Consider the following 19,303-nt stretch of genomic DNA (forward strand, 5'->3'; position numbering starts at 1 on the left):
TGTTTATTTCAGGAATTCTGAGTTTTGGTGGTTGGTTGTTTTTTTTACACTAAACCACTTTCTGGCCCTTCATAACGTGGTTAGCAGATTAGTTCCAATTTGTCTGTGTTTGTGGATATTTATTGATTGAGTTACATCGGATAAGCAATCACTTATTTCGTCAAGGTCTATATCAAACTGATATTTAGTGAGAGGTACAGAGAGTTTAGGAGTGCCACAGGTAGATGTAATGAATCAGAATTTTACTTGGCAAGGAGTGAAACAGTAGGACTGAACTTCAAGCTTCTTGATTAGTTCTGTATCAGGCCTTTACAGGAGTTATATCATGGCAGTCATGCTATTAGTTTTCACTAGAAATTTACAAAGAACTCTTGTCTTCTCTCAGTTTAATAGATGTGAGGGTGGTGATTTTGTTGTTGTTTTTGGCTGAATGTTTGTGTGTTATTTCAACTGTTTTGACCCGAAGCAGTTGGTAGAGATTTGCAGGCAGGTGGTGAGAGCCGTAGAGCCGGCGTGCAAGCCTTTGGCTTCTGACTCCTGTCAAGAATGATGTGGAATTTCTAAATGCCACAGACTTTATTTATGTATGTAATATGTGGTATTATCTTCTTAAAATATATGCCCTGAGTCTCTTTTGGATCCTTCACCACAGTAGTTACAAAGGTCCTAATTAAACTATATCTACATAATGAGGTAGGCATGCTATATTGCATAAAGTCTTGCACTCTTACATTTTTCTAGTCAACCACACTTTTAACTGTCTTCCCTCTTCTTCCTTCCCTTCTCACCCGGTTACATGGCTTCAGGCTTTATAGGTTTTTAAGGTCATGTGGTTGAGTGAGTCCTGCTTTGGCCTTTGGACTTTATTTGGTGTGATCTTTTGTTACCTTGTCACAGACGTGTTGATTTATTTTCATACCCCGCAGCAAAGGTGAGTTAGTGTTTCCTTCCTACCTGAAGCCTATGACAAGTACAGAGAAGAGGCTGTGAAGGTAGTGTTGCAAAACAACAAAGAAAAATGCCAAAGTTCTCAATGTAATTTCATTCTGGATTTATAAATTACAGTAATATATGTAAATAATGGGGGCATGTACTGCTGTACATGATTTCCCATGAGAGAATAAGGGACAGTTTTTGAGGTTGCTGATTATACAGAAGGTACATGTAGTCAGAGAGCACTGCTTTTGGCCAAATGACATTGAGGTAGTATGTTTACTCTAGATCTTGGGTATTCTTTGATTTTTCTGTTTTAAAAGTATTTTCGAAGTTTTTTTTTTTGTTTGTTTGGTTGTTAAAAATAACCGACCACAAAACAGTGGAAATGTCATTTATTACCACTGCAATCTGAAGAGCTGCAATTTGCAGACTACTGTAGCAGAAACAGAAAAATTTCTTCATTCTTACGAATAGACTTTTAGTCTGGCTGAAATTTGAAAACTACAGATGAAACCTATGACGGTAGAGCGGCTTGGATTTGTGTATGGCAGGGTTGTACTCCCAACAGTGTGCAGCAACAACCAACTTGCCAATAGGCACTTCACAAGACCTTCAAATTACAGCCCAGATATGTTCATTGTGTCATTAAAAAGTGATTGTTGTGCCACTGTATCAAGGAGGTTGTAAAAATCTGGCTCTTCATTGAACTTTACTGACTTATAAGCCATTCATTGGTGTGCCTGAAATACTTATAGAAGCAGATCGTTCTGAGTAGCCAGTTAATACCTAGATGCTTCTGTCTTTCACCAGAGTAATTTTTCCATGGACAAGTGGCAGGACAATGAAAAGCAGGACATGAATTGCAAAGGTCTGAGTAGCAGCACCTTCTAACAAAATACTGATTTGTTTCAGTTATTTTTTTCATTTGTCTGTCAGCTTTCTTTGAAACTGAATTCCTTCTGCTATGGATCCTTATCCTTGTGGAATTGTGGTTATGTGGGGTGGACACCGAACTGCTGTGTTTAGATGAACTGAGGATGTGAGGCATTGCACAGGCTGCTGGTGTGGACTGTGTCTTCCCACCTCCACTGTAGTTAATACTTTCATGTGCAGCTCTGGTTCCAGAATAGTGTAGTTGCCTTTTGGTTTTTATTTAGATTTAAACATAAAATTAGTTTAGTGAGAAGAAGAAAGCAAAATCATGGATGTTGGTCTTACCAACTGGCAGCCGGTATCTTTTTTTTAGCAGAGATCATGGGCTCCAGCCCCAAAAGGAGATACTTCATGCATCTCACAGAATCTCCTTTGTTCTGTGCTGACCAAGAGTGCTATCTTTGGTCTCTGCCATTTGCCTGGTGTGCTAGTATTTTTGTCTTACGATAAAATGTTTGCCATGTCTATATTTTTGCCATATAGCCTGTTTTGGGAGGTTGCCTCTGGCTCTTAGTTCCAGAGGATAAGCCTTTCATTTTGAAGTGTCATATTAATCTGAATTTTCCTACAAGAGTCTGTAATGGGAGTGATAAGTAGACTTCTCTGTCTTCCTTTCATGGCTGCCTTGGAAGCAGCAAAGATGTGATAATTACTTGTTGCAATGGTGCTGTTAGAGAGTACTGCTGATTAGGGGTAGGTGAAGTGAGGATCATAAATAATTGCATGGTCTGGTAGTGTCTTCTTCTTGGGAAGTATAAAAAAAAATAATTAAAAAAAAATTTATAATGGCTTCAGTTACAGACAGACAGTTGAAGTTTTTGAATAGTTCTTTTCCCTCTAGACTTCTACATACATAAGAAAACTCCCTATTTATCATAGAATCATTTAGGTTAAGATGTGTGGTTGTTGGGTACACTGAAAAAATGCATTGTGAAGGGAGGGGAGATGAACCTGGAGCTAAACTGCTCCTCAGGAGAAGGTGAAAGAAGAGGTGGAGGTGGTGTGGAAGCTCTGCAGAGTTCAGGAGCTCAGAGCTTGGGCAGTGTACCTCTGCATGGGAAAGCATCTTCTTTTACAGCTAGGCTAGGTGTGGACTGTGGCAGTGTTGTGTTAACAAATGGTCTGAAGGCAGGGAGAAAAATGGAGCTGCAACTTTTGTGGGTGTGATCAGTGACCACTGTGGAGTAGGGTTGGGTTTCTGTCTCAGAGGATGAGTGGGGTGGGAGAGGTGAGTCAGGGTCCTGGGGTCTTCTGGACCAGGATGACAGATCTTGCAGCTCTTGTTTCCGCTACTGAGTTGCAAGAATTTGAATAGATATTACGGAAAACAACCTGGGCTTGGCCTAGAAGGAGCCCCTTACATTTGATATCTGAAATCAGGAATAAAATGGTAGAATTAAGGAAGGATCTAATTTTGTAATTTTGTACATTTGAAGAAAAGTACTTTGAAAACAAAAGTTCAGGTGGATAAGCAAGTGATAAGTGCTCAGTGGGCATGTACTTGGCCATGCAGTAGCAGTTCTTCAGTCCACAGGTTGAGAGCAGATTCTGAGAAAGTGTTTCCTCATCTCTGATAAAGTTTTTTTGTGGGATTTTTAACAAAAAAAAAAAAAGAGGAGTGGCATCTCCCTTGCACTGAGGGATGAGTGTGATGAGGTTTTAACACCCTTCATGCTTTTGCAGGACCTTGACTGGCCTTTGCAGATTCTAAAAGAATAACCTGTAGCAGATGAATATCCAGATTTCCTAACCTTTTTGCTGATTTTAAGCAAAATTGTTTGTGGTCTCTTCATGTGATAATGGTTCTGTGGAAAATACAGCTTTCAAGTATTTCTCCAAAACCATCAGGACATGTCTTAACCATAAGATAAAAAATATTAATTTTATAGCTATGCATATGAATAACCTCTATATTTCTTAAACTGCTAAAACGCCAAAGAATTTCTTGTCTGTACAGAGTCCCTCCATTAAGATACATGAGGTTCTAGCTGCTTTTGAGATACTGGAAGATTGATGATGGATGTGCAGCCTTGCTGTCTTAAATTCACATGGGCTGTGCTAGTTCTGTTTGCAGCTTTTACCTTGCACAGTAGAAATGTGATGGCATTTATGAAACCTGATTTATTTGTTCTCCTTCCCAAGGGTGTTTGCTTTATTGTGGAATTATCCACTGTCTAAATGCAAGTTCAAATTGGAAGTACACGTGCAGCTGGGGTTGCCTCTTAGGATGAGGTACGTAATGTATTGTACAGAGGTAATAATCTGCATGCCTTATGCCAGTCTGCTGCCATGAAGAATCTTAGATTTGTTTAGCTCAGATTATTTGAGGTTAAAATATTTTGTTTTCTGGACCTTTGTTGGGGAAGAGGAACTGCCAGATCTTAAACATTTGCAGTATGACTAGAGGGCCCGTGCTGAAGGGAAGCATTCAGAATTCTCATTTTGAATCTGAGCAAGAATATGAAGATTATGTTTAATCACTATGTAACTAACTCTCTTTCTTTTATATTTGTTTAAAATATTAACAAAGCCAGCAGTTTTATAATACGATAAAATACTCAGTTCTAGATTGTGATTTTATGTAGAGGATGATAATCAGTTCATCCTTCTCTCTTAGTTAAAGTCTTGGAATTGTTCTTCAAGGTTCAGAACAGCTAAAATGTATCTAAGTATGTTCAAATAATGAAGGTGAGGCGGGAGCATCAAGATACTTCGCTAATAAAAGTCTTGCTTTCCTTTCTGGTAGCCTTCCACTGGAAAGCAGTCTTGAGTTTAGAGTAGAGAAGCCTGTGCTGTGTGAATGGATGGGAATAAAGTTTCAGTTTCAGGCTTCATCGTACCAGTGCTGTACCTCTCACGCTCCTCTCCCCCCCGCCATCCCCCATCTTTTCTTTGTGAGCTTGGCAAGTAATGCTGCGTGTTACTGCTACGTGCGGGCTGATAACCATTCAGGAGGGTTTTGTGTTCTGGCTGGCTAGCCTGCTGTTCTCTCTTGTCTCCTCCAAGGCTCAACAAATGGTTTCTGAGACCTTGTCAAGCCCCATAATAGCACATTTGGGATTACAGCCCTAGCTTTATTCATAGTTACAATTTTTTGTTAGGCTACTTGTGAATGAGTTGCTAACTTCTATGTATTGAGGCTTCCCATTTGAGAGATAGCTGCTTGAATTTGGAAATCACTGGATGATCTTTAAGGTGCCTTCCAACCCAAACCATTCTATGATTTTATGAATAAATATATTGAATTTTGTACAAAAGCATATGAAGTCCTTAGAAGCTTATATAGGAAAGGTGCTAGATAGACGATTTTAATATTTTGCTTTTTTTAAAGTGGAGAGTTCTACTGATGTTGCCCTATTGAACATTGTTTTTGCATATCCTAGTGAAAGACTGACTTAATCATAGGAATATTGGGATGCCAGAGAGTCCTTGTAAATTTATATGTGAATAATAAAAAAAAGGTACTGTTGTTCAGAGAAGAGTTTCTGTTCAACTGTGTCTTAACTTCCTTGAGTGTTAAGTGGTAGTATGGCAAAGTATATTTTGCAATCAGTTTAGAATTTGCAGGAAAAGAAATACAAGCCAGGATTAAAGTTGCAGGTACTTTTTAAAGGACAGAATGTTCTCTTGAACATAATGATTTTCTCAACTACAGATGCTAGGCTAAACATCAAAAATTAAAATTATCTTTGTAAAAAAATGCACGTTTTGTGAACAGGCAAGAACACAACTAAAGGTCACTGAAACAATCTGCCTGTTTTTCTGGGAAAGCTGTGCTGTGTGCTTGTAGCACCTTGCATACAAGATGTTGACATTTGAATAAAGGACACTTGAGAGTTGCTCTAAAAATGAAGACTCAATTCATTACTGTCCGTGTGAATAATAAGTGCAGCTGAGAACTTGAAATACAAAAGGATCTGAATTGCAGCAAACCCTTGATTCAACTTCGTGTTTCTGGCCAAAATATGTTTTCTGTGAGAGGCATAGCCTTACCCTGTGAGTGGGGAGCCCTAACTGCAGGTGTACTTCCAATTACAGCTTGCATTCAGATACTGGATAATCCCACAACGAAGCCTTGGAAAGTCAGGTTTCATCAACTGTGTTTTCTCACAGAACTTCTATGCAAGGTATGGAGCTTAATAAAAGCAACTGGAGCAAGCTTTACCTGGGGGGACTTGAAAACATCAAGGCAGCAAACTTGTCCCTGAGTGTAATTTGAATCTTATCTAACTTTTTGTACTTGAATACCTTGGCTTTCAAAATCTCTCGCTTCTTTTTGGGTGAACTTCAATCCTGTTTAAGCAGGGTTAGACAAAACAACCCCTTGCAAGTAAATGTGCTAACAGTGCCATTCACTGTTACATTAGTTCCATTTTATAAAAGCTCAACTGGAAGCTTATGTGACTCTGCCAGATGATTGTCAGATACCAAAAGACTGAACAAAAAGACTAGCTATTGCAACACGGAAAGCTCTGTGGGTAGAATGTAAGCGCAGGGGGAAAATATCATTAGGACTGCATTTACATCTGCCTGACTTGTTTGCCTGTGCCGTGTTGGATCAGCGAGGCTCCAAAGCAGAGAATACAGTAATGAACGGCTCGTTAGGCTCATTTAATTTAGGTGGGTGCTTTTGGTCAGGGAGGAATGTCACGACAAAGCTTCGTGATAGCAAGTAGTTACTTAGTGAAACAGATAGAGCATGCACAGAGAATCAACTTGGAACTTGGCCTACAGTAGGGTGGAAGAGTAGATTCATACTGATACTCCTGAGGGCTGCCTGTGACAAACATGGTTTGTTCTTTGCTTCTGTGGGATGCTGAACCTATACATGGTTAAAGCAAAACCTGCTTGAAATACCGCTTCACTTAAAAAAGAAAATATGGGGGGTGGTGACGGGAGGAGATGGCCTCTCAAAGCTAAAACATAGCCAGGAAGGTGAAATGATGCAAGCTGCCTGGGAACTGTTTTTGAAGCTTTGCTGGGCTCTCAGTGAGGCGAGGGTGAGTAGGTACTCTAAACCCATCAATTTGAAAAATGTGACATGCTGAAGTAGTAGAGTAAAGGAAGCCCTTGGGAATGAGGATATGTTCTTTGAAAAATAATGTCTTCTGTGAAGGATGAATAAAGAAATAGAGGCTAAGTGAATGTAGACATTGTGAAAGAACTTGAAGGATTGGTGGTGAAGACAATGACTGAGGGATCTGTCTCAAACTTCAGTGTTCATGAAGTGAAGAGCAGTCGTCAAGGTGAGACGTCTTTGCACATTGGAAGGAGCAGATTTCTAACCAGAAAGTATAACTCTGTGCTTTAAATGGTCCCAGTTATGAAAGACAGGAAAAGGGCAGTGGTGAGATAAATTTTTGAAAGGAAAAGTGGAAACTACTAACTGGTAAGAGTTAAAAGCAGAGATAGTGGATACATGATCGGTGCTGAGATGAAGAGAAAACAGCCTTACAATACACATTCAGCACTTCATAAGTCTATTAAAATCCACCAATGGAGTTAATATACAGGCTAAGACAATGCAGTTGATGTAATCTAATTATATTTCCAAAAGGCATTCTGTTAAGTTCCCTACCAGGGACTGAAGCTGAGCTTAGAGATGATCCTTCTCTGGATGGAGAAGTTAGAGATGTGAAATAATGGTGAGAGGTCATTAGTGGTATCTCTCAGGAGTCTGTGCTGCTCAGTTCTGTTTGGAAATCACTTGTCATAAATAGTTGGGGAGAAGCTTTCTTCAGAAGCTGATGTGTATTATGTGGGATAATGAAGGCAAGGACTGATTGTGAGGGCTTTACCCTCAGTATCACAGGTCTTCCAATAACACATTTGTTTGGGAAAATGGTCCTTTCTTTACACACACAAAAATTTATTATTTAAGAAAACAGTTGTGGAGTTTATAATGACACTTTTGTGAAAGTGCCCATTCAATGCAACCAATTTCTAAAAAGCAGAGAGACTCACAGAACTTACTAGCAATGAAGTGGAGCACAAAGCACAGTGGCATTGTTGCTCTAAGTCTTATTTTCAGTATTGTAGGTGCTTCTAATTCCTTGATCACAGGCAGGATATACTAGACCTACAGAGGACCAACAGCAATACTCAGGAATGCAGAGTGGTGTCTGTGTGAAAACTTCAGTAATTTGCATGGACAAGGACTCTTCTGTCTGTGAGAGCAAGGGACAGGCAGTGTCTCTAAAATCCTGAGTGTCTTGAGAAGATAGGAAACATTTGTTCAGTGACTGGATAAATTTCTTTCTGAAAGAATTTCCATTAAGGGCAAATAAATAAGCAAATACAATCTGGGAACTTGCAGCTCCTGCAGTAGTAAGTTTGTGACTGTTAGGCAAAGTTGTGACTTCAAAGGCTTAGGAAGTTTTTTTAAAGCAAGGAATATGTTGCTTCTTCCAGATAATGTCATAGATTTGACTACTGAAGAAAAATGGACCAAGAATAGAAGTTACTCACTGAAATTTTGGTTTTTGGGAGTGTAGACCTGTGCTTTTCCCAGTTTGTTGTTGGTGCTTTGAAGTGCTGTGTTTTCTTTACACAGCTTCTAGTTTCTGAAGTGGTACAAATACTGAGGTGACTTAAGAGCAATCTGAGATGAGAAGGAAAGTGCAGATGAAATATAGCAATCTTTTCCTTTAGAGATTATTAGTTTAGGCACTTCATGTTTTGCTTCCTATAAAAGTACTGGTAAGACTTCCATGACATTTAGTAAAGCACCATGGAGCTTTGAGTCTGGAGTGGGGTCTACTGCCCATCAACTAATCTCATAGGAATGATCTTCATAATTGTGTGGGTTTAAAACTTAGGTTTTAGGCTGGCTGTCAAATTACAGTTTTATGTGTTAAGAGAGGAAAAGATAATAAAATCCCAGGAATTCTTTCCTCTGTGGAAATTTTGTGCTGGAGTTAATTGCAGGGCAAGGGGCAAGACTGTCTTTTTTTGGTTTTTGTTTTTTGCTTTTTTCCTGTGTTTTGAATTATGGACAGCCATACTCCCTGTGGTACTCCCTGTGGTTTTACCACCACTAGAAAATAGGGTGTAAAGTGAGTGTTATCCTGCTTTTTCTCCTCCATCTCCATCTTTATTCTCTGCTCGTTCCTTTGCTGTCTTTTGCTCTTACCACATACTTTGTTAGTGCTGGTTTTGATACTCATCTTACCCTGCTATAAACTGACAGAATTAGTTAAGTCATGTTAGTTAACTCACTTAACATTAGCTAACTTCTTTTTTAGAAGTAGATAACACTTAGGGAAATGCAGGAGATGAATCATGTCATGGAGATCTCACAGATCAGAGCTGGCATAAAGGGAGGGGATTTTTTGGCTGGGAGCAGCAAGGCAGAGATGTTGAGAGAAGACTTTCCTTTTCACAGCAGCAAATTCTTAGATGAGAAGAACCACATGTGTAGTGCATTATTGAATTTATTTGGTTGCTTTGAACTTCTTGCCAAACTACATGTTGTGGCAAAAGTTGTTAATTAAAAAAAAATAAATCTAAGAACAAAAGGAAAAAAGTGAATCAGTAATTGCCATTCACCACATCAGCCGTCTCAGAAGCCCTAGTGTTTATTGGCTTGCTGTTGATGGTTTTTCCAGCTTTGGAAATGACCTTTTCTTTACTCACTAAAAGCTCTGATTATTGGAGGATTTATTTTGAAGTAGAAAATATTCTCAGCATAAGCCTTGCTATCTGATAAAAATAATGATGCTGTTCTGGCCCAGCAATCTTGTCATGTCCTCCTAAGTATTTTGGGAATGGAAAAAATATTGATGCCTTAGCTAGACCTTTAATAAATTCAGTTCTGTTAGTGCTTTTTCCCCTGCACTAATTTCTTTTTGTTAGCATTGTGGTGAGTAATAAGGGTTTTTATTTTCACATGACCTCTTGTAAAATTAGATCTGAGTCTATGAAACCAGCTTTAGTCACAAACTGTGCACCTTACACGCTTCTATCCTTTTGTAAAGGATTTTCTTTTTCATTTTTTAAAGCACACATTTTGAATTGCATATTAAAGTGTTAACAAGACTCAGTCATTCTGAAGCATTACTTTTCCTTCAGGATGAGCTGTATGGGGGGGCAGCAGGGGACTAATAGCAGCAGTGAAAAGGACAAACTATTTCTTTTCCCTGCTTTTGAATAAGCTGTCTTTCACCTCTGCTTTTTCTGTGTGTTGTGTACATGTCTTTAAAAGGGGGAAAAAACCAACCCGTACCATGCAAATTTACTGAAATGTTGCCTTAGAGAGAAGTCTTAATTTTTTTTCTTCTGCTAGATTGTTTAATGTTTACATTTTTAATATGATCTTTCTGTGATAGACCTCGAGTTAAATTTTAGTTCAGCTAGAACTTATTGACAGACTTGGAAGATATTCACTGCCTGGCACTAAGGCGCATATTTTTGTTACATCTCTGAAAAAAAAATAAGAGAAATGAGAGAACAACAGCAGGTAATTAAAATGAAATATGAAATTTCTGTCAACTTTTCTGAGTTTTGCAATGTGCAAGTTTTTCAGGGGTGCTATATTGTTCAGAGGCTTCATTCAGCTCTAGGGGATTCTAGACAGTTGTTCACTACTTTTTTTTTTTAAACATGCTTCTATGCATTTTTATTCATATTTTTTCATGTATCTCACATTTGAAGTTGAAGAAATAAATAACATTTATTTCTATAGGAATAGGGAAGCAGTCTGAAATCTCCCCTTTGGGGGTGAGCACTCTTGAGAGCATGTGACACTGTAAAGAGGTCCTGATGTTGGCATCTGTATTAGAATGGGTGGAAGGTGCTGCGTTTCGTGGCAGGGACAAATATGTAAGAAGTCACACTAATTTGAACTGAATTTGTTCTCATCTGCAGATTAACTAGTACCAGTTGCACTTTATTCCCTTCTCTTCCTGGAAAGAGATGTTCCTTTATTCTCATGTTCTCTTTGCGCAGGTAACTTTGTAGAGGAGAGAAGAGTTGTGAACTAGTCTTTTTAGCTGAAATCCTTAACAAAATAGATCAGATTCACAGATTTTCTGACTGGGTTGTATTATTCATAATCCTTCCTCATATATTAATACGTAAGAGGCTTTCATGACAGAATCTGGGATTTTATCTCATTTTTGGCAGATTTCTTCCTTGAAAGAAACAAGCTAGAATTTATGATGGAATAAACTTTAAGCTGGTTGTAAATACATTTAAATACTCTGGGCTTGAATAAATCTGAACTTCATTTTAAATAGTCATGCTTTGGTTGTGTAACACACAGTTTATGATAGAGAAGATAATGTTTACCTATTTCCTGTAGGTTTAGTGCATGTTATAGAACTACTTCATTTTTCAAAATGTATTTAAGTTCAGTCAAATGAAGAAGCAGTAGTTTGAGCTAATGTTTATCTTCTGATTTGGTACATCCTACTTATTTTAGCCAGTTCAACTGAAATGTGCTCACAACACAGAACCCGTGAGTGGCCCTCGTAAAATTAAGTATTTGTAGAATAATCAAATTTTGGAAATTTGTATGTATAATATGCATAGAGCATCAGTAAAAGTAAAATAACTTTCAAGTCCTTCTTAAACAGCTATAAGAGAAGAACATAATTTTAGCTTATATTGTTTCCATATTTTGAAAAATATGTGGCTTTAGCTACGGTGAATTTTTCCAGTGATCGTAATTACTTCTGCGGGGGGTGCTGCACTTAGCTGCAGCCTTCTGGCAAATGTGGATGTATTGCATCCAGCTGATGTGGAAATGAAGTACTGGTTAGAAGATAATCTGACTTCATCTTAAATGTGGACAGGAACTGCTGTACTTCTGCTGTGTCTGCTTTTTGGTTTTAGATAACTCTGGTGTTCATCTGAGCACTCAGCAGGCCACTTCAACTTACTAATGGGGCAGAAAGTGTACCAGAGAAAAATCTGGAAATACCTTTCTGAATAAGCTCAGAACAAGCCCTGAACAAACTCATCTCCATGAGAAAATGAGTGCCTGGGCTCCAGTGCAAAGGACAGGAGCGTGTGTGGGAATGAAGATGGGGTTGTTTCAGCAGCCACCTATTGACTTGAAGCAAGCTATTGTGCAAAACCTCATTGGTATTTTTCAGTTCTTTTTGTCAACATCACTGGAAAACATTTTGATGTATGAAAACTAGCAGGTTTTGCAAAAAGGAAATTATAAGATGATGTAATGGTTATCATTGCCTCACTGTTAGCTCAGATATTTTTGAGAGAATGATTTATAAGATTTTGTTCTTTATTTTAGGTTTACCTGAAGATGCAGGGTCAGTGATGAGACTTGCTCTGTGTGCTAATTAGTTTGACAAAAGTTTTGACCTAAATGTGTTTCTGGAAAGTCAGGTGCTTATAGTGCGATTTCTCAGCCATCGTACCAAGTAGTTAGTGTCCATTTTTTTCCTATACAATTTATTTTCTGCTGATGCACGTATTTTTTGCTATTTGACTGTTACCCTCTATCCTCACAGAACTGTTACATCTCATTCTGCAGAGTTTTACCTGTTCAGCGTTGTACATTGAAATGTATGCAGTGATAACCTGTGGGTTCCGTACATTTAAATGTTTTGACAATTTGAAACTTTTCTCAGTCTCAGCTGTTGTGACAATAACCTTTATTACACTTAAATTTCACTGCATTCTTCAGTTATAAAGACAGGTTATGTGCTTGTTGAGGTTTAACCCCAGCAGCTCAGCCTCACGCAGCTGCTTGCTGTCCAGGCTCTCTAATTTGGCTCTGTGTGTGAAGAGATCACGTCAGAAGCTTTGCTAAGGTCGAGGTAACATCCAGTGCTTTTTCACTGTCCATAGAGCTGTTCCTCTCATTGTATGGGACACTCAGGTTGGTAAGACACAACTTACACTTGGAAAATCCTTGCTAGTTGTTCCCAGCCATTTGTTTTCCTTTATGGGACTGAAAATAGCTTCCAGGGCGGGTTTGCTGCGTAACCTTTTCATGGACTGAGATTAAGCTGGTTGGCCTATAATATCACTGAACCTTTTTGCCCTTCTCCAAGAGGGTCCGGATATTTGCCCTTTTCTAATCATCAGGAATCTGCCAGTGAGCACCATGACCTTTTGCAGATGACAGAGTGGCTTTGCAGTGATATTTGCCAGCGCCGTTAAGCACCCTTGAATGCAGCCCACATGGTCACATGGACTTGAGTGTGTCCAATTTGTTGACATCGTCCCTAATTTGGTTTTCCTCTACTTCTTTTCACCAGGACTGTGCTACTAGCATTGGGAATGTGTAGTTGTGAAAGTTGTGATGTGAAAGCCAATGCCAAGAAGGCACTCAGGACCTCAGCCTCTCATGTCCTTTGGCCCTTGGTTCTCCAACATACTTATTTTCTGGGTTGGTAGTTAATATGTACAAAACGTAAAATAAATAGAACTCCTGGACTTACTCTGGCAAGATTATTTGGTGCCATGAATGTGGCGTTTGAAGAGGAGACATATAATTCTATTCTTGGAAGTCATCATTTGAATGGGTACTAGGTCTGCCCTCATCTTGCTGCACTTTCTAGAAAATTACGCGTTCTTTTGATGTGTATTTAAATGTTTGTTGTGGCTATAGCATGGACATTTAGTATAAAATTTATTAAATCTTGCAGCTTCAAAAACTGCATTTGTGCATTCATATGGTTCCCAAGAACTGAATTACTACTTCCTGTAGACTTCATTGGATCTCTTGTATGACTAGAATGATTTTCATTTATTTAGAAACAAAACCAAAAAATACCAGTGCTGTGTCTTGGGAGAAGAGGCAGGGGATGATGCAACAAAATGAAAATGCCAAGTCTCCCAAATGTTGTAATTTGCTGTTGTGTTTGAATTTCATAATTGAATATGTAGAAATAAAAGAAATCCTACACGTGTTTTATTGGTAGGATTATCTTTCATTATCAGGTTTTTTTATTTTTTAGGGAATAAGAGGCATAAACAGTTAAGAGATTCCTTAGAGTTTTCTGTGGAAGAGATACTGCATTTACAGTTTCTTTTGGTAGTTGAAAATTCCAGAGCCTATTTCCCTCAAATATTTAACTGCAGTCACATTTTACATCCCCTTCATAGACAAAGCTATTCCTACATTGTCACAGTTAATTTTGAATTTGAGATTTTTAACTGCAGTGTAAATTTAGAATTATCATCACTGATTAAAAGGATTTGTTACTTTATTCTGCTGTATTTATTACTCATATGAATTTTGAAATGTTCTAATGATCCAAATAAAGGATATATTGTAATGTTGTGTCAATACATTTCTTCAAAATTTATGGTATGTGAGATGAAATAACAGAACTATTTTTTTAATCTGCCTTTTATGTAATAGGTCTCCTTTCTTTTACTTATTGTGGGCATTTTTAAAGGTTTTTTTTTTTACCCCGGATGCTGAATATTTCTTATGATGCCTTTGTACTTCCAAATTCAGTAGAACTTAAAAAACTACAGTGCTTAGAAGCAGCATTATAATAGAAAACTTGAAGCTCTTACAGATGGCAATTTTTTTGTTTTAGTTTATTCAACCTGTAAGAGCAATGCCTTTTATACTTTTTGATGGTAATTTAGTAGGGTTTTTGTTGTTGTTGTTGTTGTTGTCATTAATATCTGCTGGAAGTGGTGTTGCAGGTAACCATCTTTTTCAAGTTTATGACTCAGATGTTAGTGTTGCCCCTCTGAGGATTTTCCACAAGGTTATGTAGTTTGCTCATGACTACAGTAAGCACTGCTGTTGCTAGCAGCAGTGTACAAAGTCAGTTTTCTTATTCTTGCTGCTCTCATGCAGCATGTTACTAGTGGGGAGCACCACAGTGTTGAAGATACCAGCTTTCTTAAGTGCAGGAAAGTAAGAATAAATTGGTACAAAAGTAAGTTTGCAGATTGACCAGCTTTTCTAAGCCAACTGATAGGTGGAAGAGCTGCTGAAGTTACTTAATGTTTAATTCCAGGCAGCAGAGAAAGAGAACAGATTTTCTGAACATGACCTCTGTTAGAAGGAAGAAATTTAGTTGAACTGAGTCTTACTGTGCCCTTAAAATGCAACCTGCTGAGTGGCCCATTTTGTTACTCACAATTGGCTGTGGAAGATGTTTATAAACAGGGCTTTCCCCCTTTCCCCCCATCCCCCCCCCTTTTTTTTTTCTTTCTGCTTTTTTTTCTGTTTTGTTGTTGAATATCTCTTTGTCTTCAAATGTCTCTCATCTTCAGAGAAGGAAATTGCTCCAAATCACGGAGCAGCCTTGGGCTGCGCCATGATTCTAAATAGACTATTGGCAAAATATTGTCTTAAGTTTTGTAAAATAAGCTTGGTCATTGTGTTTGGCACTCCTGTAAACTGTTACTGTTCCATTTAAAAAGTATTCTCCCAGTTCCCTTCGTTCCCAAAGAATTACACTCGGTTTTACAATGAAAATATCACTTGCCTTAAAGGTAAAAGTAGGATATTCTTACTTCTGTAAATGGAAAAGCTGGTACTTCTGGTGTAATGGGGTAACCATGGTGTTTTAGCAGCCTCAGCGTAGAACAGATGTTAGGAGTGGGTTAGAAATTGGTGTATTACTTTGTATCTCAACTGTGCCAGCACAATTCAGAAAATTTAAGTCTTAGAAGCCTTTGGTATATTTTTTTCCTCATTCTGGAGTGGAGTGTCACGTGGTGCTAAGAATGTGCTTTATCCCTAAACTTAATTTATTTTCCTTCTTTTTGCCATGCTTATATTTCTTCTAGACTGCTTGGGTAGGCTGGGGATCCAGCAGAGGCCACTTGGTCTGGGTTCCCACATGCAGCACCTGGGCAGAGCAAAGGAGGGAACAGTTCGTTCCCTACAGCCTTGGGTCACTGTAAGGGCAGAGCACGATTGGGCATTGAAGCTCTGGATTTCAGCTCTTAAAGTGGCCTTTAATGTGAGAAGATTAATTTTCAGAGGCTTCATCCATTGCTCTGAAGAGACCAAATGCTATGTTCTTTAAGCCTCCTTGTTGAATTTCAGCATCAAAGCCCTGATTGTGAAAGAGTTAACACACACAGCTGAAAGAGTGCTCTTCCAGTTTTGTTCTAGGAAACAGCTGAGGGGTTTCTGTTTTTTAAAAATTTCCAGAGGTCTACCATCTGGTATGGAAAATTTTAGTACAGATTTAATTTGGCAAAAATTTGACCAATTAAAAACAGTTGTGCCATCTTAAATGTATGGCAGGCTTCATTGTAGACAGTGGTACCAGAAGTGCTTGTAGTATCGCCAGTTGGTAGTACTTACACTGGCTTGTATACTGACTTGTCCTTCAAATACCTTGACATCTAAGCAGGTAAGCAACAGGGCAATGAGAATAACCTTTAGTCTGACCCGTTTTGCTCCCTATTTTGTCAGTGGTAATGCACGTAACAGTAGCAGCTGTGTGGTAGAGCTTCTCTTGAAATAGAGATCTCTCCAAACACCTCAAAATTAAGTAGATGAGCACACAGGGCAATGAGAATAACCTCTAATCCAGTTCGTTCTGCTTCATATTTCTGTCCAGTAACAGCTGGATAGCTAGCCATTGCTAGCTAAGGCAGATAGAGGGTAAAACAATTTTTTGCTGAGAAAATTTGATCTTTTTGTATCAGCAGCACTGGAAATCTCTGTGCTGGAAAGCAGGTTGGGGTTGTTCAGAAGCTGCTCATGGAGTGGTCCATAACTCCCTTATCTACCGTGAGTTTGTGTAATTTGATCTTAAAATCAAATTACCAAAGATCACCAAAAGATCAAATTGTGTAATTTGGTCTTAAATTTGTTTATGCTTTTGATCCCTGTAATATTCATACATCATGAGTTGCACAGTTCAATTATGTGCTTAGTATCATAATAGTTTCTTGGTTTTGGGCTGCATGCAACTTGTTTTCGTTTAAGGTGTGAACAGGTGTGTACTCTGGGGTATTGTGTAACACCTTGTTTTGGCCACATAAGAGTTTGTGCTCAGCATTGTCTCTTTCTCTTCCAGGCTGGCAAGTTTTAGGGTTTTATTATACGGAAACTTCTTAATGCCTTCTATCATTGCCTTCCCCTATTCTTTTTTTCCCCTTTTTTGTGTCAAATGCTGTGTATTTTCTTGTCTTTTACCTTGCTGCATCCATGTAATTCCTCTGTTGCTGAAATCTTCTCTTGTCCACTTGCTGTTTGTTCTTTCTACTCATTATCTGTGTTCAGATTTTGTCCATTAATTTCCCACTTTCTTCTCTCTTCCCTAGGTGGTGATTAATACGGGAAAGTGTGTATTTTGGGTAGGAATAAAGCAATTCAGAGATTTGCAAATTGTGAGAGCTGGAAGAAACTGGAAAAAAGTGTATTTGTTCCCAATCCTTAGCTACAGCTTAGTTTTATTTGCCTTAAGGATGTTTGAATTGCATTTTTTTTTAGGGTGGCTCTTCATGGCTGGGAAATCTGGATTCATTAAAAATGAATAAGGCTTGTTATGTAACTTAGAGGTTTGAGGCTATACAAGTGCTCCAGATATTGAAGGCAATGCTGTTACGTGTCATGCCCCCCAGGAGTTCTGTGCGTGCCTGCCCACAGGTGGGAAGGACAGGCACTCCATTTCTTAAAAGTTTTGAGTCTTTGAGGCTGGGAATGGGCAAGAGTTCAGTGTCTTCTTTTGCTGCAGTGTATCTCTTCCTGATTTTGCTTTTGGTAACTGAAATTACTAATAGGCTTGCTTGTGAAACAAGTGATTCTAAGCTACATACTGGTCAAAGTACAGGGAGGTCACGGTATTAAGTGTTACATATGTTTGAAGCCAAGCAAACTTTTCATAGAATCATAAAATGGGTTGGATTGGAAGGGGCTTTCAGGGTCATCTAGTTCTAGCTCCAATGTCAGGGACGGGGACGCCTTCCACAGGAATCCACTTCTGGATTCTTCAGATTGCTCTAACATCTGGTGGAGTTTTTTTTATTAATCTTGGCAGTTCTATTACCTTGGTAGGAACAGAATTTTAAGGTGCAGTTTGGTATCTAGGGGGAAGAAAAGATGTTTTAATGTGGCATTGGTTCTGGGTTACTCAAGAATTCATTAAAATGTGGGTGAGACTTACTGTGTCCCAGAGTAATAATTTGTGTGAGATAAAGCCCTAGCGAGGCTTATTTCTAGTATGTGCTAATTGTTTACTTTGTTTTCTTTTTAATAAGAGAAGGAAGAAGTGGAAGAAGTGTTAATCATTGCATTTTAAAAAGAAAGTTTTAAAATCATCTCAGTGTAGTGAGAGCAGACTTGTATTTTAACTTTATCAAGGTGCTATGGTTAGCTTACAGTTTAGCTGGGTGTCCAGACATTTAACTAGTAAAGAATGAAAAGAAAATAAGATGCATAATTCGTATTCATTAGAAACTCATCTCTGAATGGTACTGAAGAGCTCACATTGAATTCATGGTGCAATTAAAAAAAAACCAAACCAAACTTCTTTTTCTCTTCACAGGAAAGATGATAAAGATTATGCTTTAAAACAGATAGAAGGTACTGGAATTTCCATGTCTGCATGCAGAGAAATAGCAGTAAGTAACAGTTCTTTTTACTAGCAAGCAAACTTACTAAAAGTATTAATTTGCATGCATCCTGGGTTCTGTTTGCTCAGTCATGTTCTTCTACTGTGGGTGCTATATCTTTATCATAGGGGGTATAAAGTAAGTACAAATGTCATGGAAGATTTTATGTACCTGTTATGTTTGCTGTCTAAAATTGACAGTGTTTTTAAGTTGCAATTTACTACCTGCCTCAGGGCAGATTATATTTAGATGCAGCAGTTTAAAAAGATGATTGGAGTTAGTGACTTAAATTACACATTTGGTCTGACTTTTAGTACTTCAGTTCTCTTCCTAAAGAAATTAGTTCTTATTGGCTTACAATTATTAAAACATTTTAACTTCTGTTTGAGTGAAGATTTCAAACTAAACTGACACAGTTGTTGCCTTGGAGGCTGTAATACAGCCATGAATGCTATTCAGACATTTTCTTCAGTTTTTCAGGTTTATATTTGTATATTTCTTGTTGTTAGAAGCTGGTGAATAATGTAGTCTTGTTATAGTTTGTGAGAAGCTTGAGAAGAAACACTGGAAAAACCGGTATTATGAAGCTTACCTGTTGTATGTTCTTATGTTTTACTGCTGCTTGGGTTCATTGTTCTTAAAATGTTTCAAATGAAATTGCTTACTAAAAGGAAAAGCACATAACTTAAGGGTGTGTGTGGGAAGGGAATAGTTTCAGTCCATCTTCCTCAAGAGTGTAAAACTTTACCCTAAATTTCATTTTGATTGACTGAAGTGAGTACTAGGCTTTCTCACTTAGTCAAATTCCAGTTGGCTTCATGACAGCAAAAATGTTAGTCCTTGAACTGAGGTGAAAAACATGAAACACAAAGAATATTCTCTAGGAGATGTTCTTTTTGTCCAATGGTGAAATCTGAGC

The 19,303-nt window shown here is 38.2% G+C and overlaps 1 protein-coding gene across 2 annotated transcripts in view; it reads left to right on the top strand.

Annotated features, from left to right (window-relative positions):
- CDK8 (cyclin dependent kinase 8) overlaps positions 1-19,303 on the top strand; it is a 75,027-nt gene that overhangs the window by 5,078 nt on the left and 50,646 nt on the right. For both annotated transcript variants that reach the window (XM_082277320.1, XM_082277321.1), the window contains exon 2: positions 18,318-18,393. In XM_082277320.1, the coding sequence (XP_082133446.1) occupies positions 18,318-18,393 (76 nt within the window). The remainder of the gene's footprint in view (positions 1-18,317; positions 18,394-19,303) is intronic.

This window comes from Coloeus monedula (genome assembly GCF_965178545.1).
Source record: "Coloeus monedula genome assembly, chromosome: 3".
NCBI classification, from domain to species: Eukaryota; Metazoa; Chordata; class Aves; order Passeriformes; family Corvidae; genus Coloeus; species Coloeus monedula.